The sequence below is a fragment of the Anomaloglossus baeobatrachus genome, chromosome 4, assembly GCF_048569485.1.
Source record: "Anomaloglossus baeobatrachus isolate aAnoBae1 chromosome 4, aAnoBae1.hap1, whole genome shotgun sequence".
Classification (NCBI taxonomy): domain Eukaryota; kingdom Metazoa; phylum Chordata; class Amphibia; order Anura; family Aromobatidae; genus Anomaloglossus; species Anomaloglossus baeobatrachus.
This window is the reverse complement of record NC_134356.1, coordinates 451,394,241-451,421,748: the sequence shown is the minus strand read 5'-3', so window position 1 is coordinate 451,421,748 and position 27,508 is coordinate 451,394,241. Positions and strand designations below refer to the sequence as shown.

Genomic DNA, 27,508 nt, shown 5'->3' with positions numbered 1-27,508 from the left:
AATTGATAGTATACTACACTGATCTTTCTCTGGCTATTTATTTATTATGTATTGCTTATATTCTGGATTCTGGGTGGAGAGGAGGGTGACTATTCAATCATTTATTTAGCCGGGGCTTAGAGCAACACAAGGGGACAATAAAAGTTACGCATTCTGAAACAGGAGTACACAAGCCCTATTTCAGGATACTGTTAGTTTCAGTACATAACAAGGGCTTGTTTTTGGAGTAGGGCTTATATTTCAAGCCAACTTTAAAAAGACTGAAAAATCCTGCTAGGGCTTATTTTTGGGAAAACATGGACTTTGTGCTCTCAGTGGTGATGATCAAAGTGAGATGAAAGTAGTAGAAGTAGTTTTTAATTTTTACTTATTAGATTTAATTGTAACATCAGATCCTCTCAAAAAAAGTATTTAACTTTATACATTGGTCCACCTTCTTTTACATAGGACCTGTAATTTTTTTAAAAAAAATCACATCATATAGTGCAAGAATTACACTGCAAATAAATGTCTGAAAAAAAATCACAGAGATAATTTATTTTAACCTGAAGAGTATGACGAAGTGACATTGTAGCATCATGTCTGATATAATGATACGTTTATTTTAGGCCTTTTGGTATACCAGGGAAAAAGGAGGATTAGGCACAGTATTCGGCTCTGCTGATCTTTGGGATGGAGTGGCAATTATTTTTGACACATTTGATCATGATTCTATGGTAAGTTAGTGTTACAGGTTCAATGCACACATCTCCTGCATCAGTATAGCTCAATGTGTACTAATGGGCGTCGTGGTGCAAGCATCTTGATTAATTCTGGACTAAACAGTGGTGATGAGCTGGATTTTACTTTTTCTCACTTTAATGTATATTTATTGTCTATTCTATGCTCCACAATGAACAATATGTAAAACACATCATGCAGGTGGAATTGTTAGGGTGTTTTATTTTTGTGTAATAAATTGACTCTGCCATGATTCATGGCCGCCACCAGGGGGGGGACAAACAGGACTCTAGTCCGGGACCCCAACAGAAGGGGGGCCCCTTCACACTTCATTTATTGGCTTGTGTGTGAAGTGTGGAGGTGGAGGTGGGGTGGAGTCTCAAGGGGACCCCAAAATTATGCCAGTCAGGGGCCCTGAAATTCCTAGTGGCGCCCTGCATGATTCCATGACATCTTGTTCTGGCATCCAATCTGCTGGGATGTGTTTTGGCCCCAGCCACTTGAATCTACAGTGGTGTGGCCGCATTATATATTATATAACACTATTTAGTTAGTGAACATCATTGGGTCCATTTCACGCTGTATTCATCTAAAGTTTACATCAGAGGCATTTTCTCATGGATGCCTGAGATGGATGCTGCCGTATACACCAAGCATGCAGCACATAGCAAACCGCAGTGTTTGGGGTCATATATCTGACTAGGCAGCCCATTTTAATCCTTTTTACCTTAATCTATCATTCCATTTTTCAGCCATGGCAACTCAGGTTCAAACTTAGGACTTCAAGGCCGTGGGTGCAAACCACCGAGCCATCACACCACCCTGCTAGTATCTTCTCACCTAGAATGTTACATTTCTGCTTTGCCATTTTGCTAGTCATTTATATATTTAAACTACTCCAAACACTTTATATTTCATAGACCTGTTATCTGAAAAGTCTCTCTTTTTTTTTTTTTTTTTCTTATTCCAGGGAAATAATCCAGCTATAGTGATTGTGGGCAACAACGGCAAACTTCAGTATGACCACTTGCGGTAAGTGCAGAAAAAAAAGAAGTATTTTTCTGATGTCCATAAATAGAGATGATTAGTGAAAGCAAGAAATGTAACAGGTTTCTTTTCACAAGTGTAAATAGCAGAATTGAAATCTAGTAATGCTGGGGCCACAAGGGGATTACTGCGATCTCCTCACATGACACTTGGCTCACGCTGGCAGTACAGCAGAGCCGAGTGTCATGCGAGTGTCCCTGCGACTGAGGTCCGACTGTGCGAGCGGACCTCAGCTGCGGGGGGCGGGCCGGCTCTGCGGAGGGGAGGGTTGGTGCTTCGGAGGGGAGGGAGGGATTTATCTTCCTCTCTCCTCCGTAGCCGGATATTGCCATTCTCGCCCTGCACTTGCAGTACACCGGTGTACCGTGAGTGCAGTGCGATTTTTCTCTCACCCCATAGACTTGACTGGGTGCAAGAGAAAGAGTCTCGCATTACAATCGCAGCATGCTGCGATTGTTTTCTTGGTCCGATTAGGGCTGAGAAAATAATCACTCATGTGTGCTGGCACATAGGCTAATATTGGTCCGAGTGGAATGCGATTTTTTTTTTTATCGCACTCCACTTGCTCCAATTTTCATGACGTGTGGCTTAGGCCTAATTGTTCCCCGTGTGATACATGAATAGACCGTTATATGCAGCAGCTCAGATTTCTGCAAACATTAAGATTCAATATCTAACACTGACTTCAGGCACGTCATCACACGAGTCTTGTATGTGTACGGAGCTTCCCTTTACCATTCAAATGTGGCCCAAGTTTTTTTTCCATCTGCATAGCAGTGTGGTTTCGTACGGCTGATACATAACTGCATTTGTGGCCTGTGCTTCCGTTTCTGTATTTTATTTTTTTCCAAAACAGTATTGGAATGGTTTCAGAACGGTAACTCCCTCTATTTCCTACAACCCGACAAAATACATTATCAACTTTCCGAATACTATAGATTGTGCGACCATTTATTGGTGTTAAATTATAAAAATAGGACAAAATGCATTGTCATGTCTTTTACAGAAATAACAGCAGGAATGATGAGAATAGAAGCGGCTTTTCAGCAATATCTCCTACTTGTTTCTGTTTATTTGTACATATTTGGTAGATGCAGCTTCGTGCCCCCTCTTCAGAGACAGGAACACACGCCATATGGCTGTTCCCTTCATTCCCTCCAAGTTATAATGTCCCCACGCACATATGTGCAGCACTCAGTACTATGTCTTCCTAGCCTGCAATTAAGAACATCTGTTAGTTCTTTGATATACTGTATCAATGGAGTCATGAAAAAAAACTGATGAAGATACATAGAAATTGCCCATGTGGTTTTTCCTATTTTTGGTCGAAAGATCATTCTACCCAGGTTATTGTGGCTTTTGCCAATATATATTAATGCTAGTATAAGTGATGTATCTACACAGTATGATTTTATAGTGTCTGACGAACTGATTTGCCAGCATCTGACAACAATTACCGGGAACACTTTGGTGTTGATACAGAGAGAACATTTTGTATAGACTTGCACTTCGCCATACCACTTCCTGACTGCGGGCCATGAACCCAAGCAATCTGTACTTCACTACGCAAGCACATTGCTCTTCAGTAGTCACTTTATCTAAAGCTTCTCTTATGGTATCTTTGGTATATGTGGGGTAGAAGGAAAGGGTTGACCCGCGCTGCCTTGTGAATAGATGAAATCACACGGAAGAAGTAATCTTCATGATTTTATTATTTTACTTATGGTTCCTTCAACATAAAATAAGATTATCTTAAATTATTAGCATGCACAAATACATGAAATATATAGATTGTATAAGGAAAAATGGACTTCTTCCATTCTTAACAGCAGCCTGTAAAGGCCGATTTTCACTCTGCGATATCGGTCCCGATATCGCTAGCGTGGGTACCCGCCCCCATCTGTTGTGCGACACGGGCATATTGCTGCCCGTGCCGCACAACATCGCCCAGACCTGTCACATGTACTTACCTGCCCGGCGACGTCGCTGTGACCGGTGAACCGCCTCCTTTCTAAGGGTAGCGGTTCGTTCAGCGTCACAGCTGCGTCACTGAACCGCCGCCCAATAGAAGCGGAGGGGCGGAGATGAGCGGGACGTAACATCCCGCCCACCTCCTTCCTTCCGCATAGCGGCCGGGAGGCAGGTAAGGAGATTTTCCTCGTTCCTGCGGTATCACACGGAGCGATGTGTGCTGCCGCAGGAACGAGGAACAACTTCGTTACTGCTGCAGTTATGATATTTGAGAATGGACCCCCATGTCACCAATGAGCGATTTTACACGTTTTTGTGACGATGCAAAATCGCTCATCGGTGTCACACGCAACGGCATCTCTAATGCGGCCAGATGTGCGTCACCAATTCCGTGACCCCAATGACTTCGCATTAGCGATGTCGTAGCGTGTAAAGCCCCCTTAAGTCCAATTGTTCTGTGTGGACACTCACAAAACCCCTCACAAACAAAAGAAAATATGTATTCAGCAATAGCCAATAGGTGGCTGCAGCTTCTCGATGTCTGAGATATCCTACTGTAAAAGGGACGGGGAAGCAAATGTGAGGAGTAGTCTGGCTCAGAACGCAAAAGGTGCTCTCTCCATCATCAGGATGGATGTGGTCACTAAACATTTGGAAAGCATGCAAAAGTATTGACACTGATACAAATTTTGTTTGCTGCTTTAGTTTTTAGATCGTTTAATAAGTTAAGATCGTTTAATGTCGTTCCTGCGGCAGCACACATCGCTATGTGTGACACCGCAGGAACGAGGAACAACATCGTACCTGCAGGCCGCCGGCAATGAGGAAGGAAGGAGGTGGGCGGGATAAGTAGTTTGACGGGTCCGAGCAATGTTGTGCGCCACCGGCAGCGATTTGCCCGTGACGCACAACAGACGGGGGTGGGTGCTTTCACCAGCGACATCGCTAGCGATGTCGCGGTGTGTAAAGTGGCCTTAAGGCTCTGATTTATCATGGTCTTGGTGCTTTTTCTGAGCAAAATTGGTTCTAACAGTGACTTTTATGTTTACGCCTTATTCATTTTTTAATTTAAAGAGATTGTCCAGTACTATAAATACTTAAGGATAATGCTCCCAAATAACCCCATATACCTTTCCTACCAAATTTCACGTTTTTTTTTATACCTTTTTGGTTTGCTTCCTTTGCCCTGGCACCAGGTTTGTTGTCATAGTGATTGCTTCCTGTTCAGTATCCTCTGTTCCATTCTTACTACATTTCCCATCATTCCTTTGTGCTTGACTACAAGCCAGCAGTGAGCAAAGACCTGTAACTCCGCCTACACCGCTCCCACTCCTCCCCCAGCATCGCACACAGCCCAGCACAATATGTTGTGGACAGTGGTATAGAGAATAGTAGTAATACATAATTATTACCTACTCCCCCTCACTGACAAGGAACAATGGATGGGGAGAGACCTGAATGCATTTGTCGCGGGCGGAGGAGGGGACGCCGCGCTCTCCCACTGCTCGGGTCCGGCTGCCGCTGCTGCTGCGGCCTGCTGCTGCTCGGTGGCTCGAGCGATGGGCCGGATCCCGGGGACTCGAGCGGCGCTCCTCGCCCGTGAGTGAAAAGGGGATGGTTTTTGGGATTGTTTATTGTCCGTGACGCCACCCACGGTTGTGGTGATTGTGTGGACACCACAGCTGCTCTGTATGGGAATCCCGGGAGCGGTGACAGGGAGCAGCAAAGTTGTTGGTTCTCCCCTCCGTGGGTAGGGGGGTTGTTGTCCCGGGGCCCAGTGATGAGGAGGGTGATGAGGGATGGCGGGGCTGGTGCAGGGACACGGGGGCAGCGCTGTGCCTCACGGCACTGTGGTACTCACTCGGCCTGAGACGGGACACAGTTCTCGGTAAAACACACGGCTGGAAAGACTGTTCCCACGGACGGCTGCAGTTGCTTTTCCCCAGTAGTTGATGGTGACGGTCCCTTTTTCTGCACTTAAGATGATGATGGTAGCGATGGGTTCCCACCGGTAACCCGCTCCCCGACTTGGATATGGGCCGGAGGAGCCCTACTTTGCCCACAGGCGCTGGCCCTGAGAAACTGGTGCCTTGGCGGTGGCGGTGTCTCTCTCTAACGGTTGGACTGTTGCCTTCAATCGGGACTTGGTTGTTGGGAGACCCAGAGGTCCCCTTCACTGACGGATTTGGCAAATTCACGCCGACTCCTTGCCTTGCCGGGATCCGAAAGGCCCCTGCCAATGGTGCTGACTGTTCTTCGTATACCGCTCCGGTACCGCCGGGCCACCACCCGTCCACGGTCCTTTCGGCAACCTCCAAGCAGCCTCTCCTGCAGACAGTCACCGCCGTCTGCTGACCTTGCTGTCTCAGTCCGGGGCACACACCCGGACCAACTTCAGGCTTTCAACTGTCACTTTTTCTGTCACTACTCTCACTGTCCTCCTGCTCCTTCCTTTCACTTTGAACTCTCAACTTAATCTGTCTGGTTCTCCCGCCTCCAGGGCTGTGAACTCCTCGGTGGGCGGAGCCAACCGCCTGGCCCACCCCCTGGTGTGGACATCAGCCCCTGGAGGAAGGCAACAAGGATTTTTGTGTAGCTTTGATGTACCTATCTGGGGTGTAGGGTGTGGTGGTGTCATGACCTGTGACCCCTGGCTTGCCCAGGGCGTCACATTCCCCCTTAGCAAAATGCAGACCGTCCGCGGGCTGCCCGTCCAACACCGGTTTTATTTTCTGAAAAGATATAAAAATAACACATACAAGTTAAATAACTTCATCCCACATCGGGAGGCTCATTTCTTAAACGTTACTAACATTTTAAATGGTTGCGGCTGCCGCTCTCTCCCACCCAAGTAACCTGGCCCTGATGCTGCTCCTAAAACCCAGGCAGCACCCCTTGACCCCAGTCCTGAACCAGTTACCCGAGCGGGATCTGTCCTTCCCCTCCAGAGGGTAGCCACCGGTTCCTGTGGTGGCTGGGCCCCAGCCTGCTCCACTGCGGGCCCTCCCTCCAACCTGCCTCTCCGGAGGTGGTAACGGTTAGCTGCAACAACAGATTTTAGTTACAAGCCACTAAGTTTCTGGTTGCCCTGCAAGTTCACGGGCTTGTCCATAGAAGTTTCTATGCAGCTAGATGGTCCCCACGGGGACAACAATGCCGGCAACGACCGCCGGTTTCAATCACATAGCTAATCAGGTCAATCTTCGGTTATTATTCTCATTTTCTTCAAAACTTTTCAAACTTTTAACTTTCAACATACTGGTGGTCCCTACCGGGACGGTGCAACGGTGCTCCGCTGCCATCATTCAGAGTCCTCGACATCACCTGAGGGAGGGGGCGCAGCGCTCACACGGGACTCCTGGCTGCCCCTCAACTTAGCATCCAGCGCGAACCACCCCCTCTCCCCACAGTGCCGGATGTATTGGACTATGTCGCCCGGCATCAGGTTACGACCGGGGTGCTCTTCTGGTAGGTGAGCATTCACATCCCGCCGGGCTATAAACACTTCGGCCTCCAGGTCCGGTTCATAAATAAATCCATAGCCCCGGCGGACATCAAACCGCCTCACCTGCCCTTCATACAGCGGGCCCCGGACCCGGAAGGTAGCTTGTCTCAGGCTCTCCTTCTCCCGGATCGTACGGGCCACCATCTCCGCCTTCTTTCTCTCTCTTTCACCGATTTCCAGGCCCAGCGGTACCGGCTCCCTGTCCCAGTACGGCGCTGCTGCGAGCTCCGGCGCACGGGTCGGGCCCCGCAAGACCTGTTGGACATTGCCCACTGCTGGTACTGTGGGCGACAGGTCCCGCGGTGACTTGGCCTTAGACGCTGCCTTGCATCGGCAACCCGGCGCAACCTCAGCCGAGGTGTGGGGGACGGGCACAGGGGCTTTCCGCGGCTGGGCCTTCGGCATGGAGCGGGCTGTCGGCTCCGGCTCGGGGACTTTCTCGGGCGACGCCTCCGGTTCGGTTTTCGGGGCTTTCCATGGCAGCACCTCCGGTCGACTACGGGCTCCGGCTACAGGTCAGCCCGCCGGGGCGGGCATGCTGGGTATCGCTACCGGTTGCGGTGGTAGCGGGCCTAGTGGCGGGGTCACGACTTCCGAGACGGGTGGCGAGGGAGGCAGCAGGGCGAGAGGGTTTAGACCGGGTCCCGCAGCCGCGATGACCGGCCAATCAACGGCATCGGGGCGTGGGTCACTCACCCTCCCTTCCTCCGCTTCCTCCTCGCGTCTCCGCACGGTCGCTATGACATCCGCCATGTCTGTCTCCCACTCCTCCATGAGGAGCTGCATTTTGACCTGCAGCCTCTGGTAGAGCTGCGCGGTCCGGATCTCCACCCACGCCGCGGTTCCAGGCGCGGGGGCTACGGTGCTGCGGGACGGCATCCACATGTCGCTGGCGGCTTCTCCCAGGAACAAGATGTCTGCAGAGTCCTGGCGTCCCTGCTTTTATAGCCGCGGCTACATGCGACCAGTCGCCATTTCGTCCCCCTTAGCCTCTTTCCGACCCCTCCTCTATCGGGGCGGGGTTTTGGCCTTCGCGCCTCCGCTACTCGAGAAGAAGCTCGAGCGGGAACTTTTCGCGCCAAAGATGGCGGCTTCCGAAATTTTCCGGCCGGACACCTCCGGCAGTCACAAGGCGCACCTCTACCCAACGGCAGAGCGGTAAGATCCTGTTCGTGACGCCAAGTTGTCGCGGGTGGAGGAGGGGACGCCACGCTCTCCCACTGCTCGGGTCCGGCTGCCGCTGCTGCTGCGGCCTGCTGCTGCTCGGTGGCTCGAGCGATGGGCCGGATCCCGGGGACTCGAGCGGCGCTCCTCGCCCGTGAGTGAAAAGGGGATGGTTTTTGGGATTGTTTATTGTCCGTGACGCCACCCACGGTTGTGGTGATTGTGTGGACACCACCGCTGCTCTGTATGGGAATCCCGGGAGCGGTGACAGGGAGCAGCAAAGTTGTTGGTTCTCCCCTCCATGGGTAGGGGGGTTGTTGTCCCGGGGCCCAGTGATGAGGTGGGTGATGAGGGATGGCGGGGCCGGTACAGGGCTTGGTGGGGTTCCGGGATGCGGGGGCAGCGCTGTGCCTCACGGCACTGTGGTACTCACTCAGCCTGAGACGGGACACAGTTCTCGGTAAAACACACGGCTGGAAAGACTGTTCCCACGGACGGCTGCAGTTGCTTTTCCCCAGTAGTTGACGGTGACGGTCCCTTTTCCTGCACCTAAGATGATGATGGTAGCGATGGGTTCCCACCGGTAACCCGCTCCCCGACTTGGATATGGGCCGGAGGAGCCCTACTTTGCCCGCAGGCGCTGGCCCTGAGAAACTGGTGCCTTGGCGGTGGCGGTGTCTCTCTCCTACGGTTGGACTGTTGCCTTCAATCGGGACTTGGTTGTTGGGAGACCCAGAGGTCCCCTTCACTGACGGATTTGGCAAATTCACGGCGACTCCTACCCTTGCCGGGATCCGAAAGGCACCTGCCAATGGTGCTGACTGCTCTTCGTATACCGCTCCGGTACCGCCGGGCCACCACCCGTCCACGGTCCTTTCGGCAACCTCCAAGCAGCCTCTCCTGCAGACAGTCACCGCCGTCTGCTGACCTTGCTGTCTCAGTCCGGGGCACACACCCGGACCAACTTCAGGCTTTCAACTGTCACTTTTTCTGTCACTACTCTCACTGTCCTCCTGCTCCTTCCTTTCACTTTGAACTCTCAACTTAATCTGTCTGGTTCTCCCGCCTCCAGGGCTGTGAACTCCTCGGTGGGCGGAGCCAACCGCCTGGCCCACCCCCTGGTGTGGACATCAGCCCCTGGAGGAAGGCAACAAGGATTTTTGTGTAGCTTTGATGTACCTATCTGGGGTGTAGGGTGTGGTGGTGTCATGACCTGTGACCCCTGGCTTGCCCAGGGCGTCACACATTCATATCATAAAGGGAATAATGCAGTGTGTATAGACGGTGCACAGGATATCCAGAATTATGTGTATACACCCTGCTGTATATATATAGCTAGAAGACAGAGCTATGTTTGCAGGGACAGCTGGGTCTGCAGCTCAGAATATGTACATAAGTCTCTCTGCTGAATGCAACCTCGCTCACCCAAACAGCAAGCCCCACCCATCAGGGCACAGCAAGCTCCACCCACATGTCAGTTTACACAGCCTGGAAGTGATGGCCAATCTGACCTGACATAATAAGAAGCAGGAGATTATCAGCCAGAAATCATAATAATAATAATAATAATAATAATCATAATCATAATAATAGTAATGTGACCTGAAGAGCAGATTAGGATACAGCAGGATTTGACAAAGCAAAATATTTAGTGAAATGCTTATTTATGGTAGTTTGTTCCCATGAAAGGGACTTATAAAGTTGGGGCCAATCCCTTTAAGTTCCCTTTACTTGGTTTAGTATTTTTTTTTGTTATTCCTCATTATGGGCATTGTTTTCATTTTCTTAATCCATCAATTGCGACTTTTCGAAATGTTGCATTACAAAATATGTCTTTTTTTTTGTGCAAAATTCATAAACCCATTGTCATCACTTTGAAGAATTTGGTAAAAAAATGCAATGCATACCACAAGACAAAAAAAAGTCTAGTCAAAAATGTTTTTCTTTGTTTTTTTTTTAGGGATGGAGCGAGTCAAGCACTCGGCACCTGCGTGGAACATTTCAGGAACACAATTCGTCCATTCAAAACAAAGATAACCTATTATAAAAGAACACTAAGAGTAAGTGTCCCAAGCACCGTAGTGATGGGTGGACTCACAGATACCCGGAACCGACGAATACCGGAGATCCGGTTTTTAAAATCCAGTTGTGGGCCTGTGTGTGCCGCCCCGGTGTTAGTTGGCCTACTCGGATCCGGGATCGTCATGGCTCGAGGGGTCCAGACCCGGCTTGGTGGACACTTTGATCTGTAAAAGTGGGATATTTACACAGGAAAAGTTTGTAACGCCAACTGCGGGTTGCGATAATGGGAGTACCGCCGCTGCTGGAGAGAGAATCGGGGCAGATGGTGTGAAGCAGCAAGGTGTCAGTCCCTTCGCAGGTTGGGAAGGCCCCGGGCTCAGGGGTTGGTAGATTTGGGAGGACAGGGTGCAGGGATCAGGGTACTCACTGCGGGTAGTCGTGGTGCTGGATGAGGTTTAGAAAGGAGACACACATACTGTAGGTAAACCAAAGGCTCTGCGTACAGCTGCCGCTGCCAGGAGCCTGTCCAAGTACCCAGTCCCACCAGTGTCACTTAGTGATTCGGAGCCTGCCTCCATGCACAATTTATAGTACGTTGATGGTCCCCGTCGCTTGAAGCTATTGGGGGCCCTTCTCACTATGTGTAGTGTAGCCATGTTCTTAAGGGCTGGCACTTGGGACTTCAATGGGTCGCTGTGTCTGGAAAACCCTGTCCCCCTCGTTATGCTGATGCCCTCAATCTCTGAGCATCTAGGGAAGTCCTTGAAGATCCTCTCCCTCTCTGGTGAATTGTCAGGACGTTAAATTGGCTCCTGACCTAGGGTCCTGTACCCCGTCTTGCTCGATACCGGTCAGTTCTGTTGGTCCCTTCTGGTGCCGGCAGTCCCTCCCTCCAAGACTACGTCAGTCACACCCCTTTCCAACGTCCCTGCTACTGGTCCCCGACTCCTCTGGAACCGAGTCACTGCTTGCGACCCATCAGTTTCCCTAGCTCCCCAGGAGCTCACTCTCCCAGCTCTTCACTCTTTGGAGCCTACTTCTTCTGTCCCTGTCTATCTCCCACTTACAGTCTGCTTGACCCCTAGGTGGGTGGCCCATTTTCCAGCTAGACCAACCTACTGGTGTGTCTGACAGTGTCTGATGTGAGGTGATTGAGATTTGAGGTGCAGATGGGAGTGACACCGGTTTCTTGGGTACCTGAAACCATGAAGGGGGGGTAGGCCCTGCACCCTGGGTAAGGATGCAGTTCCCTGTGGCACCCTGATGTATTCAGGGGTGCCACAGGCCGAATTTCGGTCCCCATATAAGTCTATGGGGACCAGAATCTGGCGATTAAAAATGTTGGTAGAAAGGATAGGGGGATAGGAGCAAGTGCACTGTACTTACTGAGGCTCCAGAGTGGCTGTACACTGCTCCCGTGGCCGCCTATTACATTCATTGCATATGCACTGCTTTCCCCGCCCACCAGCGTCTGTGATTGGTTGCTGTCAGATGCGCTCCCCACCCTGAGTGACACTGTGTCTGACGCTTGCAATCACAGATGCTATGTGCATCTATCATGGTATAAAAATAAATGATTTATTTGGTGTATGGTCACCCATATTGTGATATCCAGCACAGATAAAGCATAAGGCTACAATCTGCAGTTCCCAGCCGTGCACTTATCTTGGCTGTGTATCAAAATAGGAGAAACCGCATGTTGCTTTCTTTAGTTTAAATTATTTAAATAAATAATTTTAAAAAATGACCTCTGGTCCCCCCAATATTGATAACCATCCAAGGTAAAGCCTGAAAGCTGGGGGCTGATATTCTCAGACTGGGGAGGCCCATGGTTATTAGGCCGCTACCCAGCCTAAAAATAGAAGCCTGCAGCCACCCAGGATTGTCGCAATCATTAGATGCGACAATCTTGGCTCTTTACCCGGCTCTTCCCGATTGCTGTGGTGCGGTGGTAATCGGAGTAATATAAGAGGTTAATGGCAGCCCACAGCTGCCACTAAACCCTAGATTAGTAATGGGAGGCATCTATGAGACCTCGCCTATTACTAGTCATTAAGTGAAAAGAAATAAACACAAACACCGAAAAAATCCTTAATTTGAAATAAAATACAAAAGAACACCCTCTTTCACCAATTTATTACCCACACAACACCCCTGCAGGTCCAACATAGTCCACATATCCAAACACTGTGAGTTTCAGGCAAAGAATGAATGAGTCGCGCAATCAGCGGTGATGTCACTCAGATTATTTGCGGTCACAGCGGGAGATTCCCACGGTCCTCTACCTGTGACCGCAGGTAACTGACTTTAGGGGACCTCAGTTGAACTCACTAAACTCAGGTTCACAGATCTGCATCTCCTGGCAGAAAACCGTGTTTGTTTGTTTTTTGCCAAGAGATGCAGATTTGGTGCTGAAATTTCATGGCTGGGTATCAAAATTGGAGGTGACTGCAAGCCGTTTTTTTAAAAAATTATTTATTTAAATAATTAAAAAGTTGCATGCAGTTCCTCCTATTTTGATACACACCCAAGATAAGCGCATGGCTGAGGGCTACAGCCTGTAGCCATATTCTTTATCTGTGCTGGGTATCATAATATGGAGGGACACCATGCCAAATATTTTATTTATTTATTTATTTTTAGACCACGATACTGACCCGCAGACAGTGCTTTCCCCGCCAAACCAGCCGTCCTGGCATTTGTGATTGGTTGCAGGCATACACTGACACACAGGCTGGGGGACACGTCTGACTGCAACCAATCACAGATGCCAGGACGGCTGGTGGGCGGGGAAAGCAGTGCATATGGATGAGCAATAATGAGCGAGCCAGGAAGTGAAGGAGAGGCCACAGGAGCAGTGTACAGCCACGTTGGAGCGTCTGTAAGTATGATGCGCTTGTTTCATTCTTATTTTCTTTACTTTTCCTTTATTAATTTTTAATTTCCCGAGTGCTCGATCTGGATCAACACCCGGAATTCCTGGCCCGGGTCCAGCACTCAGGTACCTTTAAAACTGCATGGATCCAGACATTTACAGTCCGCCAGTCACTACCGAACAGTGCTATGTACTTTATTGCTTGTCTGCATATGTGAACTAATTCTAGATTCATGATAAAATCAAATGTATAGATGCTAAAATGTTCAAATTCACCCTGTGTGTATGTGTATTACTTCCCATTATAACAGTAAATCAGTGTGGTTAGAGGGTGCAAACGTACAAAAATGATACTTTGTAATATCAAAATCCATAAACAGCTTATTGGCGGCCCCCCGAGGAAGCCAGACGCGAAACACGTGTTGGGGCTTTTCAAAACGTCCAGGCACTAGTGCACTTTATGGGTGAGTCCAGATTTCAGTAATGCATGTATGTTAGGCTTATCAGCAGCAGTAATAATTGCTTTTGTAACTTAAGCTACGCAAATGAGTGATATGTATTTGTGTGCGCTTCTAACACCACCCGGTGGCCACTGGTATTAGCACATGCACTTTACTTAGCAGACCCTAACATGAGATGTTTGTGCTGTTATAGCACCATCCTGTGGTCATGAGTGTTAATATATACTAGCTTTTATTGAATTTTTTTCGTGACCTTAGCACAGTTTTTTAAAGAATTTTTTTTATCCCTTGAATTGCGTGTATTCATCTTGGTAGTGTTGCTCTTCAGGGAAATTTTCCTTCTTTTTCCTCATGATCTCTTATTCTAATAACTTATTGTCTATGATGTATAATTGAACTGCCACCTATATCCAAAATTTTTTTTTGCAGCCCGGTTTATGTATTTCTGAAATTATTTTGTAAATCATGGGTGGTATAGCAGTTGAGCAGTAAATTACTCTGTTTGAATTTCTGTATTGGTAGCTGAATAGGGTTTGTGTTTGTATTAAACTCGTTGTCTCTAATGCTACATTCACACGCAGTCTTCAAAAACGGTTCTGTTTTTCCACACAGATGCATCTTTGTGGCATCCATGTGACAACCACATTCATCCCGTTCCATTCCATATACGGTCCGTGTGTCATCTGTGTGACTTCTGTTTTTTATGCGGATCGCAAAAAAACCCAGAATGAGAGTTCTATACAGTCCAGGGTATCTGGCCAGATGCTGATCCCCATATAAGGTCTATGGGGACCAGAATCCGGCGCAAAGAGGTAGGAGCAAGCGCTACATAGTCACCGATCACCGGGTCGGCTGTCACACTGCTCCCGTGGCAGCTCTTTGTTTTTCTGAAGCCGGCCGCTCATTAGGCTCATTTCATATTCACTGCGTCCCTGCTCACCGTGGTCTGTGATTGGTTGCAGTCAGACACGCCCCCACGCTGAGTGACAGCTGTCTGACTGCAACCGATCACAACCACCGGTGGGCAGGTATATATCGTACAGTACAATAAATAAATAAATAATTTAATAAAACAGCGTGTGGTCCCCCCCAATTTTGATACCAGCCAAGATAAAGCCTCAGCTGCTGGCTGGTATTCTCAGGCTTGGGTAATCTCATGTTATTGGGAGCCCCCAGCCTCAAAATATCAGCCAACAGTCGTCTGGATTTGCCGCATCCATTAGATGCGACAGACCCGGAGCTTTCCTCAGCTCATCCCGAATTCCCTGGTGCGGTGACAAACGGGGTAATATATGGGGTTGATACCAGCTGTGTAATATCACCTGCAATCAAGCCCTGGCAGAAGTGATGTCACGGCGTCTGTCAGATACCTGACATCACTAACCCAGTCAGTAATAATAAAAAAAAAAAATGCACAACTAACAAATTTTTATTTGAAAAATCACTCCCCAACACATTCCCTCTTTATTGGAAAGAAAAAACAAATCTGGGTTCGGTGTAATCCAATAAGGGGGTCCCACGACCATCCATTCTCACAGTCCTAGTCAGTGAAGAACAGAATGTTCCCCATTGGCTGGGAGAGCAGTGCAGTGACCTGAGCTAACATCATCAGGTCAGCCAAGGTCACCGCATGGGATGACGGGCACTGACTTCAGGAGGTTAGCTAGGTTCATTACTTGGGTGATGAACGCCGCTGCACTCCTGACGTCAGCTGCGTTCACAAGCAAAGTATCGTGAGCGGGCTGTGACATCACTGCTAGTCACAGACTCGGGCCACCCGTGAGACTTGATGTGACAACACGGAGGGCATGGAAGTCAGTGACGAGCGCAGATGTCAGGAGTGCAGCAGACTTCATCACCACAGGTAATAAACTTTGAAAAAATTACCAAGACAATTAGATCTCATGATAATACCTTAACCCCATAAGGACATTAATGAGAAACCATAGAAATATAGTGGTAATTGACGGTGTAAATATAAGGTAATTGATGGGAAAATAAACATGCCATATAGTTTTCTTTTAAGCTGCTTTTTATTGTAGAAAAAGTGCATAAATACAGCCAGAAAAAAAAGTCGCAGATTGATTAAACTTTTACTATGGTTTCTAGGTAATGAACTTTGCTAACCTCCTGATTTCGGCGCTCGTCATCCCTGCAGCTGCTGACACTACTGTGCGGGTAAATGCTGACACGCTGCAGTGTGAGAGGCTGTGGGGCTGGCGGGGAGCGGGACACAGACTGCAGGGGCACCCGATGAAGGTCACATGGAAGTGCTTCCGTGTGGCTTCTAGGGATTTTGTGGACCCATTGAGTTGTATTGAGTCACGGTCTGCAATTACGGAACAGAATAGGACATGTTCCATAATAACGGAACGGACATACGGCATTCGGTGTTTTTTTTATGTAGGAACTAATGCACACGGAAGTGTTTCCCTGTGCCATCCGATCCTACACAAGACATTGAAAAGATGGTCCTGCCAGTAGGTCCTCAAAAATCCAGGAACTAAACAGGACGGACAGAACTGTTGTCTGAATGAACCCTAAATCATGTGTTGTAGCTTATGGCAGTCTGTAGTGTCTAATAGATCTTCCATTTCTTATTATTATTATTTTTTTTTAATGATACCTTACCTAGTCCTCTCTAGAAATACCATTGGTCAGTTACTCGTTAACATTAATCTCGTGGTGCTAAAATCAGGTTAATCACCTAAGGTTTAACTCTTTTAGGTTGCTAATGGATAAATAATAATTTGGGAAAAGAAATGGAGGAGGACAAGGAGTATTAATGTGGAAAATCAAACAAACTTTATTATATCATGAAAAGACAATAAACATTAAAAACAGGGAAGAAAAAAGGAGCAAGGATTGGGAGCAGTAAATTGCTATTCATGTAAAGAGTAATATATATAATAGTATCATTTGGAAGTATAAAGCATGCCACACAGGTTAATATTGTGAGAGATCAATAACCTATTTATCAAACCAGTCAGAAAATCCTGATTTTAAAAAGTATCCAAATGCATTTTTAAAGTGTCATAGTGCACTTAAAAAATGCAATTGTCCTATGCCAGAAGACAGGTTTAGTCCTCATTTGTATAAGGGGAGAGACCTCTCATAAGGCCCATTGGGTAGAACTTAATCACCAAAGAGGTGCAATGCCAAATATCAAAAAAGGTAATTACCAAGTGAGGTCAAACATACCTAAATGGTGAGGAAAAATGCTGAGGCCACAATGATGCTCCCCCTGACGAAGCGGTTGTTGGACCCAGCAAAACGCTCGTTCTTCCATCACTTGGCACTCTGCCACTGCATCATTGTGTCCTTCATCTATCAAAGCAACCTGGGCTTCCATAACACCTCAGCAGTGCCACAGGCTGATCGCCTCCATAGCAAGTCGCATTCATGCAGTAATTCATGCAAAATGAGCCCCGACCAAGTATTGAGTGCATTTACTATACAGACTTTTCAGTAGGCCAACATTTCTGAGTTTAAAATCATTTTTTCAGTTGGTCTTATATAATATTCTAATTTTCTGAGATATTGACTTTTGAGTTTTTATTGGCTGTAAGCCATAATTATCAACATTAACTTAACAGAACACTTGAAATAGATAACTCTGTAATGACTCTATATAATGTGTTTCCTTTTTTGTATTGAACAACTGGATTTTTCGTTTTATAAGATGCACCGGATTATAAAACGCACCCAAAATTTAGAGAAAAATGTGCTGTCTTAAAGGAGGGTTGGCGGCAATGGTGGTGGAGTAGGGTCACAGGAGGGGCGGTTTTGGAGAAGGGCGATGCTGCGGGCAGTGCATCAGGTGTCCCAGATGCTCGCTGCAGGCAGTGCATCAGGTGTCCCAGATGCTCGCTGCGGGCACTGTGAGGCAGGAGAAGCATCCAGAAGCTGTCGGCAGTGTGGGCTTCAAAGATATCGCGTGCCAAGATCTCATCTGCGCATGCGCCACTTCCAGGCACCATTTTCCTTAAGTCCGCTACAGGGAATCAGTGGGCTGGAGGCAGTGTATGAACAGATGAGATCTTGACCTGAGAGCTCCATCTGTGCACACGCTGACTCCAGACTCCATTATTTGAACCCCGAACCACCAATATTTTCAGAATGGTGGCCCCTGCCACAGCGCCCCACACAGCGGCTAGCACAGCCCGCTGCCCGTGGTAAGTCCGCAGCACAGCGCGGAAGGCCCGCAGCACCTCCCCTGCCTCCTGTGACCCCTCTCCACCACCCCCGGTAACCTACTTTTGGATTGTAAAGCACACCCCTCATTTTCTTCCCAAATTTTTGTTAACTTCGTTAAATCCTGCTGTCAATTTCGTACAGCGAGATTTAACGCATGCTGGCAGGGAGCGAATCATTTCTTTCTCCCATCAGTGACTCCGTGACATGATCACAGGGTGCTGGTGGGTTTCATGACAGCTAGGGGTCAGCTGATGATCCTATCATTGACATGACGTAGTTCCAGCATTCACAGGAGATCGGTGCTGAAGCATCGCTCTGTAAAACAGAAGTGATCAGACTACATCAGTTTCAAGTCTCCTAAGGGTGCTAGTAAAAACAAGAAAAAGGGTAATAATTTTTTTTTTTTTTTTAAATATGAAAAAAAAGTTTAAATCACCCCCTTTTTGCCCCTTTGAACATAAAAACAATAAAAAATACACATATTTGGTATCGTTACTTTCAGAAATGTCCGATCTATCAAAATATAAAATCAATTAACCTGATAAAGGGCTAAATGGCGTAGAGAGAAAAAAAAAATCAAAACGCCAGAATTACATTTTTTTGGCAACATTGCTATAATATGCAATAACAGCCGATCAAAACATTGTATCTAACCAAAAATGGCATAATTAAAAATGTCAGTTCAAGATGCAAAATATAACCTGTCACTGAGTCCCAGATCCCGAAAAATGAGAACATTACGAATCTTTGAAAATGACGACAAAAGTGCAATATTTTTTTTCAGAAATTTATTTAATTTGTTCACCACTTATAAAGTAAAGCTATACATGTTTGGTATCTACAAACTCACACTGACCTGGGGAATCATAATTCTAGGTCAGTTTTACCATATAGTTAACATGATAAATAAAAAACTCAAAAAAACATTATGAAGTTGCATTTTTTGGGGAATTTCACTGCACTTGGAATTTTTTTCCCCGTTTTCTAGTACAATATGTGGCAGAATTAATTCAAAAGTACAACTCGTCCCACAAAAGAGAAGCCCTCATATGGCTATATTGATGGAAAATTAAAAAAGTTATGGCTCTTGGAAGAAGGGAAGGAAAAAATGAAACCGGAAAATCATTGGGTGGTGAAGGGGTTATAGATGCAAGAATAATGACCAAGCCCATTTCTCACCTGACCTAAACCCTATTGAGAACTTGTGGGTCCTTCTTAAATGGAAGGTGTAAATAAAAGGAAATCCGTCATTCTCTGAACTGTGTCTTGGAGGCTGCAGTTGGTGCTGCCCAGAAAAGTTGAATGCCAACAAATTAAGGAACTGTTGGCCTCCATGAATGGAGGAATTATGCCTATTATTGAAAAGAAGGGCGGCTATATTAGTCATTGATATTTTCTTGAGATGTCAGAGATATATTTTTGTATATTTTGGGTTGTTTAGTTATTATCATCACTTTAACAGATGAAAATAAACAATTGTGATGGGAAAATGTTATTTAGATAAGAATTCAGCACACTAAGAATTGCCCAATTATTCTACACACATAGATATTTTCCTAAGAAAGACAAAACCTCACCTTTACTTACCTAAATATTGAGATTTCAGGTTTATTAAAGTTTTGGATTGACCAACAGCAATGTAATTGTTCAATAATAAAATTACCCCCTTTATGACTAATGACATGCTATACACTTCAAAAGTTGTTTCCCTGCCTTTGATGCAGAGTTGTACCCTGAGCCCACATTTATCCCTTTCCCTGCAGATGAAGGCTGAATCATTCGTCCTTCATCTGCCTCTAACAACTGCTCAGTCTACTGTTAACCTGTTAAATGCTGCTGTCAATCTCTGACAATGTTATTTAATTTGCGGTGGCAGGGAGGCCCTCATCGGCATGCCCATGACATGATTGCGGGACATCGATGAGTTGCCATGACAGCCAGGGGTCAGCTGATGACCCCCATGTCTGACATCATAGCACTCTTGTGAAAACCAGCCCGTGGCCAGCGTTCATAGGAGACTGTGATTACTTCCATATATAGTGATGCTGTGGAACTGCTGTATATAGAACAAGTGATCAAACTATTGCAGGTTCAAGTCCCTTAAGGAGACTATTAAATATAGTACAAAGTAGATTTTTTTTTTTTAATATAAAAGTTCAAATCACCCCCTTTTTACCACATAAAAAATTAGGAAATTAAAAAAAAATACAAATTTGGTATCGGGTGTTCATAAAAATTCTGATCTATCAAAATATAAAATAAATTAATCGAATCGGTAAACAGGATAATGAGGGGAAAAAAAATCAAAATACCAGAATTTCAGTTTTTCGGCCGCTGCAACAATAGAAAATAATGTAATATAGGCGATCAAAGCATCATATATACCCCCAAATAATAGCAATAAAAACATCAGCACGGGGTGCAAGAAACAAGCCATCACAAAGCTCCAGACCATATCCCAAAAACTAAAAACATTAAGGCTCTTGGAAAATCATGACTCAAGCTAGATTTTTTTTTCACCAATTAAAACAAAAACTATACATATTTGGTATCTAGGTCATTGTAGTGACCTGGAGAATCATACTGCCAGATCAGTTTTATAGTAATGAAGCCAAAAAACAATTGCAGAATTTCACTTTTGCTATTTTGCCACACTTGGAATTTTTTCCCTGTTTACCATTGCATCATATGATAAAATGGATGGTGTCATTCAAAAGTACAACTCATCCAGCTAAAACACAAGCCGTCACACAGCTCTGTTGTATTGATGGAAAAATAAAAGTTATGCCTCTTGGAATAAGGGGTGGAAAAAACAGAAAATCGCCCGGTCTATAAGAGCTTTAAAAATACAAATTGTCTAATAACTGGGTACCTTGTAGGAGCCTAATATGATGCCTTCCGGCTGCAGTTTGGGCAGCTTTTGTTTAGTGTTTCATCTACGCCCTCTCTGAGCCTTCTTACATAGACAGGTCTGTATGTACTGAACACACACAGTCTCCAGAATTACTGTTATTGCTGCTCTGTATGTTACCTTTAGTTTATGTGTCTAACGTTTTATATAGATGTTGAAGCTTTCTAAGAAGCAATGTTGCTCGTGTAATGCGGCAGTATTGTGTTACATAACTGAGCAATATAGATGTGTTGATAGTTTGCTAAACACAAACCATACTGCCTGGCTCTTTTATTCCTGATGGAATTATTACTACCATCAATGCTACCACATCCTGCCACCTAGTGGCGAATGAGGTAAACAGTTATGTATGACCATTGTGAAAGAAAATGATAATTAAAGTTGTTTTCTGGGACAATTTTTTTTTCATAGTGCTGAGAACTGACAGGCAGGTAGCTGCTAACATCCTGCCTATCCTGCATGTCACAGAGACCGCTCCTGCTGGCGATTCTGCGACTTTTGTCGAAGTCTCATCGACAAAGCAGCTGTTTCTCTTTCGTAGTGTTCTGTCAATAAGACATCACTGTCGAGGTCATGCTTACTTGACCGTTGGCTCCCCGATGCGTAACTTAAGGGAACCGACTGTTAATCAGCATGACATCGGAAGTCACACCCTGTCAATAGAGCAGCCCAGACGAGAAAGAGCTGCTCTGTTAAGGTGAAGCAGCAGAATCGATGGCAGGAACAGTCTATGATCGCTCTGAGCCTGCACCAGGCAGATTAGGCAGATGGTTAGCAACTACCTGTCAGTTCTTAGCCCAAAAAAAAATAAAAAGTCCCCAACAAACCCCTAAACTATATTGCTCCTTATGGCTTAACCAACAAAAGAGAAAAGCAGGCTTTACACACTACGATATTGCTACCAAAAGCCCCCGCCCCCGTCGTGCATGCGATTTCGCATGATCGCTGCCGCAGCGAACATTATCGCTACGGCAGCGTCACACGCACTTACCTGGTCGTCGTCGTCGCTGTGACTGCCGAACAATCCCTCTCTCAAGGGGGAGGGACGTTCGGCATCACAGCGACGTCACCGCGACGTCACTAAGCGGCCGGCCAATCAAAGCGGAGGGGCGGAGATGAGCGGGACGTAACATCCTGCCCACCTTCTTCCTTCCACATTGCGGATGGCGGCAGGTAAGGAGACGTTCCTCGCTCCTGCGGTGTCACACACAGCGATGTGTGCTGCCGCAGGAGCGACGAACAATATCGATAATCAATCATTACCGATTTTTGGTTTTGGGACAACCTCTCCATGGTGAACGATTTTCCCCATTTTTGAGGTCGCTTAAGGTCGCTGGTAAGTATCACACGCTGCGAGATTGTTAATGACGCCGGATGTGCGTCACTAACAACGTGACCCCGACGATAAAACATTAACGATATCGTAGCGTGTAAAGCCCCCTTTACACACTTGTATCTTAGTATATGGTCTGTCCACTAGTTATAAACTTGTATTACTTACATTGGTAATTGAACAATAGTTTCCAAATATACTCAGTGCTTACTGATATCTGATTTTTATTTGTTCAGATCTTTGTGCAGGTTGGCTTTTCTCCCAGGAATACTTCATATACGCAGTGTGTAGAGGTACCCAATATGGTGATCCCATCTACTGGATATTTCGGCATCTCCGCAGCTACATCCGCACTAGCAGGTGACACCTTTATATTTGTTTGCTTTAAGCTTACAGTATATGTCATTTTTAAAGGGTTATTATAATTAATGTATTTAAAAATGTAAGATGTCCACATTTACAAGCCACTGTCCTTGTCTTCAGACACAACCTGCCCCACTAGTGCTAGGTATAATATTAGTACTTGTACTGCACCATTATCTGGGTATAAGGTGAAGCACCCTATACAGGACCTGTACATGGAGGAAACAAAATAATTATTATGAGCAGTATGGCTTTACATAGTTATATCATAAAGGTTATCAGTATTAATGTTGTTGTACAGGACTTTTTTCTTACTATGAGCCTAAAAACTAACAGGCAGGGAGCGCTACCTACCTACCTGTTGTACCTGGCGCCGATCTCTGCTGTCACAGAGCGATCACGGACCGCTCCTGCCAATAAATCAGCTGCTCCATGTCAACAGTTCAGCTCTTCTTCTTCCGCTCTACTCTGTCGAAGGGGTGCGACTGCCAACATACTGATTGATAGCTGACTCCCCATGGTTAGGCAACGGGGAGGCGGCTGTCAATAGGCATGACGTCGGCAGTCACACTCCTTCACTAGAGTAGTGTGGAAGGAAAGCCTCTATTCTGTCAATATGATGTCGGGGGAAGACACTGATCGCCAGCAGAGATCGGAACAAGGCACCACATGTAGGTAGTTAGCAACTACCTGCCTATTAATTCCTAGGCACATTGTTAAAAAAAAAAAAAAAAATAGTCTCGGATAATGCCTTTAATGTTATGTGTCCAGAATTTATAACTACATTTATTGGTTTACTATACTTAGTATTCTAATGGGCACTGTGAAGACATTCTTGTAGTGTTATAGAATTTTCAGCACTAAGGACAAAATTGTAGCTATATTTGTACAAAATTATATAGGTAATATTACTGAAAAAAATTATTTTATTTTCTATGTAATTTTTAACATCTACTTTATATTGTTCGATTTACGAAGCGGCTGCTTACAGTGACTTTTCAGCATCTTGATATTTGTGGCACTTGGTGGCGCTGTTACTCTTAAAACTAATGTGTTTAGTACACTGAATAGGGTGGTGTATAAAGACTGGTAATTATGGATGTATTATTACGTTACTAATGCCTTATTTTAGTAGTTGGGGATTAAGATTTTCTGGCATAATATTAGTTCGATTGCTCTCTTATCGCTTTCAGATGACCATGATGTTTTCTCCTTTATGGTATACAGTCTAAGCGCAACCTGGGAAGAGGTAACATTATATTTTTCTGTATATCACTCATTTATTATTTAATCCTAGTTTTCTTCTCTGAATTTAAAGAGTACCCATGGGTTTTTTTTCACTAAAGCAACAATATGCATGAAAATAAGAAACTTTGTAAGATATCTTATCAAAGACCTGTCATTGTGTCATTAGCATAGTCAGTGTCAAAGTGTCAGTCTGATCATTCTCAACTAATGTAATTTACCGCCTAAATTAAACCCATCCTACATCTGAGCCTCTTATCGCTCCGGCGGCTTTATTATTTAAAAACGATATAGAAAATAGCATATAAGGTAAAGAGCACTGAAGGCATCACAAAATAAAATGTTACTAGGAACATATTCTGTGTTGGAAATGTACTGGTTTATCGGAATTTCTGATTAATAGGACCAATTTCATAAACTGAAGTATCATCCTCCAACGTGACAGCTGCGGCACACTACGCTATTAATATAACATGGCAGCCGTCATTTTGGCAGCTGTTACATCTACAAGTAGTCTGTGCAAACTGTATGTTTTGCATTAAAGTCACCCGGAGCTCAGATCCCAAAGGACGAAAGGGAAAGGTATGAGAAAGAATATGAGGAATTTCAGAAGGCACTGGAAGAGAGCATGGAAGACTTCCAGAAGAAAAATCCTGTACAAGGTTAGAATTTCAGTATTCACCATTACTTTGTCACATTCTCTCAGGATCAGTGGTGACTCAACTGCTGGTGGCTTCATCATATTGCAGTCCGCAATCTGTTCATTTGGGACAGGGCAGAAGCAGCCTTAATTGGTTATTCACATCATTGAAAAATTATCTATTCAAAAAGTAAGGTCCGACCTCTAATATCCCCAGCAATGCCAAAAGGAGTACAGAAATGTCCCATTGGAATAGCCGACGGAGCATTTCAGAGCCTAGTTTTAGGAATTTCTCGCATCTAAGCAATCAAGTCCCCACCTTTTGGATAGGTGATTACTTTGAATCATGTGAATTATCTTTTAATACTTCTTCTATATTGACCCAAACTAACAAACCACGAAGATTGCAATATGATGAAGCTATCAAATACTATAGAACCATGGGTTGCAGTCACACCCCGGCCCTGGAGTCTAGAAGGGCTCAAAAAGTCCTTCTAACTGATATGAGACGACCAATATTATTAAAGGGGTTGTCCACTACTTTTAAATTGATGGCCTATCCTTAAGCCTGCTTTACACGAGACGATAGATTGTGCGATAGCACAATCGATCGTACCCGCCCCCGCCGTTTTTGCGTCACGGGCAATTAGTTGCCCATGGCGCACAAACTCGTTTACCCCCCGTCACACGTACTTACCTTCTGGACGACCTCGCTGTGGGCGACGAACGTCCACTTCCTGGAGTGGGCGGGACATTCGGCGTCACAGAGCCGTCACACGGCAGGCGGCCAAGAGAAGCGGAGGGGCGTAGATGAGCGGGATATAAACATCCCGCCCACCTCCTTCCTTCCATTAAGCCGTCGGGTTCCGCGGGAGGCAGGTAAAGCTGCTGTTCATCGTTCCCGTGGTGTCACATGGAGCAACGTGTGATGCCACGGAAACGATGAACAACCTCCGCCATTTTAATTAAACAATTATATGAAACCTAGTGACGAGTACACAACTCACGATTTGTGAGCGATACTGCATTGCTAGGAGGTGTCACACGAGACGACGTTGTGCGGTATGCCGGATGTGCATCACGAAAACCGTGACCCCAACGACATATCGCACAATCTATCGTCTCGTGTAAAGCCCGCTTTAGGAAAGGTCATCAATGTCTAATCGGCCGGGGTCTGACACCCTGCCCCCACCGATCCAATATTCTCATTCCCAACGACGGCAGCAGGCAGCCGGAAATGCTAAATTCTGGAGCTGCTCCGTCTTCTGCTAGCGTCCGCAGCCGGGTACTGCACATCCACCTCCTATTGATTGGAATGGGAGGTGGATATGCAGTACCCGGCCGTGGCTACTATCAGAAGACGGAGCAGCTCCGGAACTGAGCATTTCCGGCTGCCTGCTGCCACCACCGGGACTGAGCACAGCTGATTGGCGAGGGTGCAGGGTGTTGGAACCCGATAGATCAGACATTGATGACCTTTCTTAAGGATACGCCATCAATGTAAAAGTAGTGGACAACCCCTTTAAATTCCCCCCATAGTTAGGTGCCGTGTTGGAATTTTTGCATTAGGGCCTACGAGCTTCAATTTTCTCCATTGTATAGAACATTTAATTTTTATATCCACATTAGAAACCTGAAGGCATGCACTCAGGTGCCGATCTGAAGATATAAAGAGATGGTATTCTAAGATTATGGGCATTATTTAGGCGCTGCTTAGCCAGGCTTCCTTTTGCCCTGTGCGGTGCCGTTAGACCTGCAGAATTCCATTAAATTTCTCCATGAAAAACACTAGAATACTGTCTTTTTACTGCTTACTTCTGTGCCTCCTTATCCATAACCTCACATCTTATTGTTGTTCATCATGGTCAGATGAGGATCAGTTTGAATCAGACAGTCAACGGGAACTAGAGATGATAATTTTTGGACAGACTCGGCTGCTCGAGGAGGTGAGAATACTGAAAGCAAGACTCAACATGACTCTAGAGGACCAGATCAAACACCGAGGCATATTAAGCAGCTCTAAAGCCAATGAGACCACCACTATAAACATGGAACATGTAAGTATAAGGCAACACTCTGGATGGGAACCTGTCATATTGTAAATGGCATATGATTTGCAGACAGGATGTTATACAGCAGGAGGAACTGTACATTTTTGTGGGAGAAGTTTCTGTAAAACTTGCATTTTACTTATTGAAATCCCTGTTGTTTGTATTAGTCCAGTGGGCGGTCTTACACAGTGATTGACAGTCTTCCTTGTATGAATGTGCATGCAGTGATTGTTGTCAATGACTCTATAGAACCGCCCACTGGACTCATGAGCACACTTACATTAGTGATTTCAATGAACAAATTATAATTTATAATAATCATTTCCCCCAAATTTATATATTATTCTGCTCAGCTTCTCTATACCATGCCGTACACAGATTGGACTGCGGGTACGACGTGACAGGTTCCCTTTAATTTCATATGGACAGTGTGTATAGAGGTGATCATTTAAGCACAGAACAACAGACTGCGTGCAAGGGAAAACTCCTTGCAACTGGCTTATGAGCTGCCCCCTCCTATTCACTTATTCATTCATTCATTTACTTAGATGCTGTGGTCTTAAGCCGCTTATGATTTCAAGGATTAAGAGCTTAGAGAAAGGGTTTTCTGTTTTTGTTCCTGTTTTTTTTTTAGCAGGATAAATGTTTTTGAGTGTAATCATTTCCCTGCATTGTTCTGAGTGATACATGCAACTCATCCAAAGCAGTGTATTGATGGAACAATAGTCGCTAAACTATTATACCCGTGACACATACAGTAGTGTGCAAAGTTTTAGGCAGTTAGTTTTATGCTGATACAGGAGGTGAGTATATGCTTTATTATTTTACCTGGGGAAACGTGTAATCAGAAGGAGTTGTTCCAGTAGGGGGCAACCCTTTTAATAACATTGGCAGTATGTTTGCGGCCATTGTCCTGCTGCAGAATACATTTATACAAATATACAGCTGCACTCTGAGACGCTAAGGAATGCAATCAATATATAGGAATTTGGACATGCATTAC

General features: G+C 45.7%; 1 protein-coding gene across 1 annotated transcript in view; it reads left to right on the top strand.

Annotated features, from left to right (window-relative positions):
* The window catches only part of LMAN1L (lectin, mannose binding 1 like), a 142,644-nt gene that overhangs the window by 3,710 nt on the left and 111,426 nt on the right, over nt 1-27,508 (top strand). Inside the window, exons 3-9 of the mRNA XM_075343580.1 lie at nt 609-716; nt 1,691-1,752; nt 10,368-10,467; nt 22,443-22,566; nt 23,763-23,818; nt 24,359-24,476; nt 26,324-26,511. Of these exons, the coding sequence (XP_075199695.1) occupies nt 609-716; nt 1,691-1,752; nt 10,368-10,467; nt 22,443-22,566; nt 23,763-23,818; nt 24,359-24,476; nt 26,324-26,511 (756 nt within the window). The remainder of the gene's footprint in view (nt 1-608; nt 717-1,690; nt 1,753-10,367; nt 10,468-22,442; nt 22,567-23,762; nt 23,819-24,358; nt 24,477-26,323; nt 26,512-27,508) is intronic.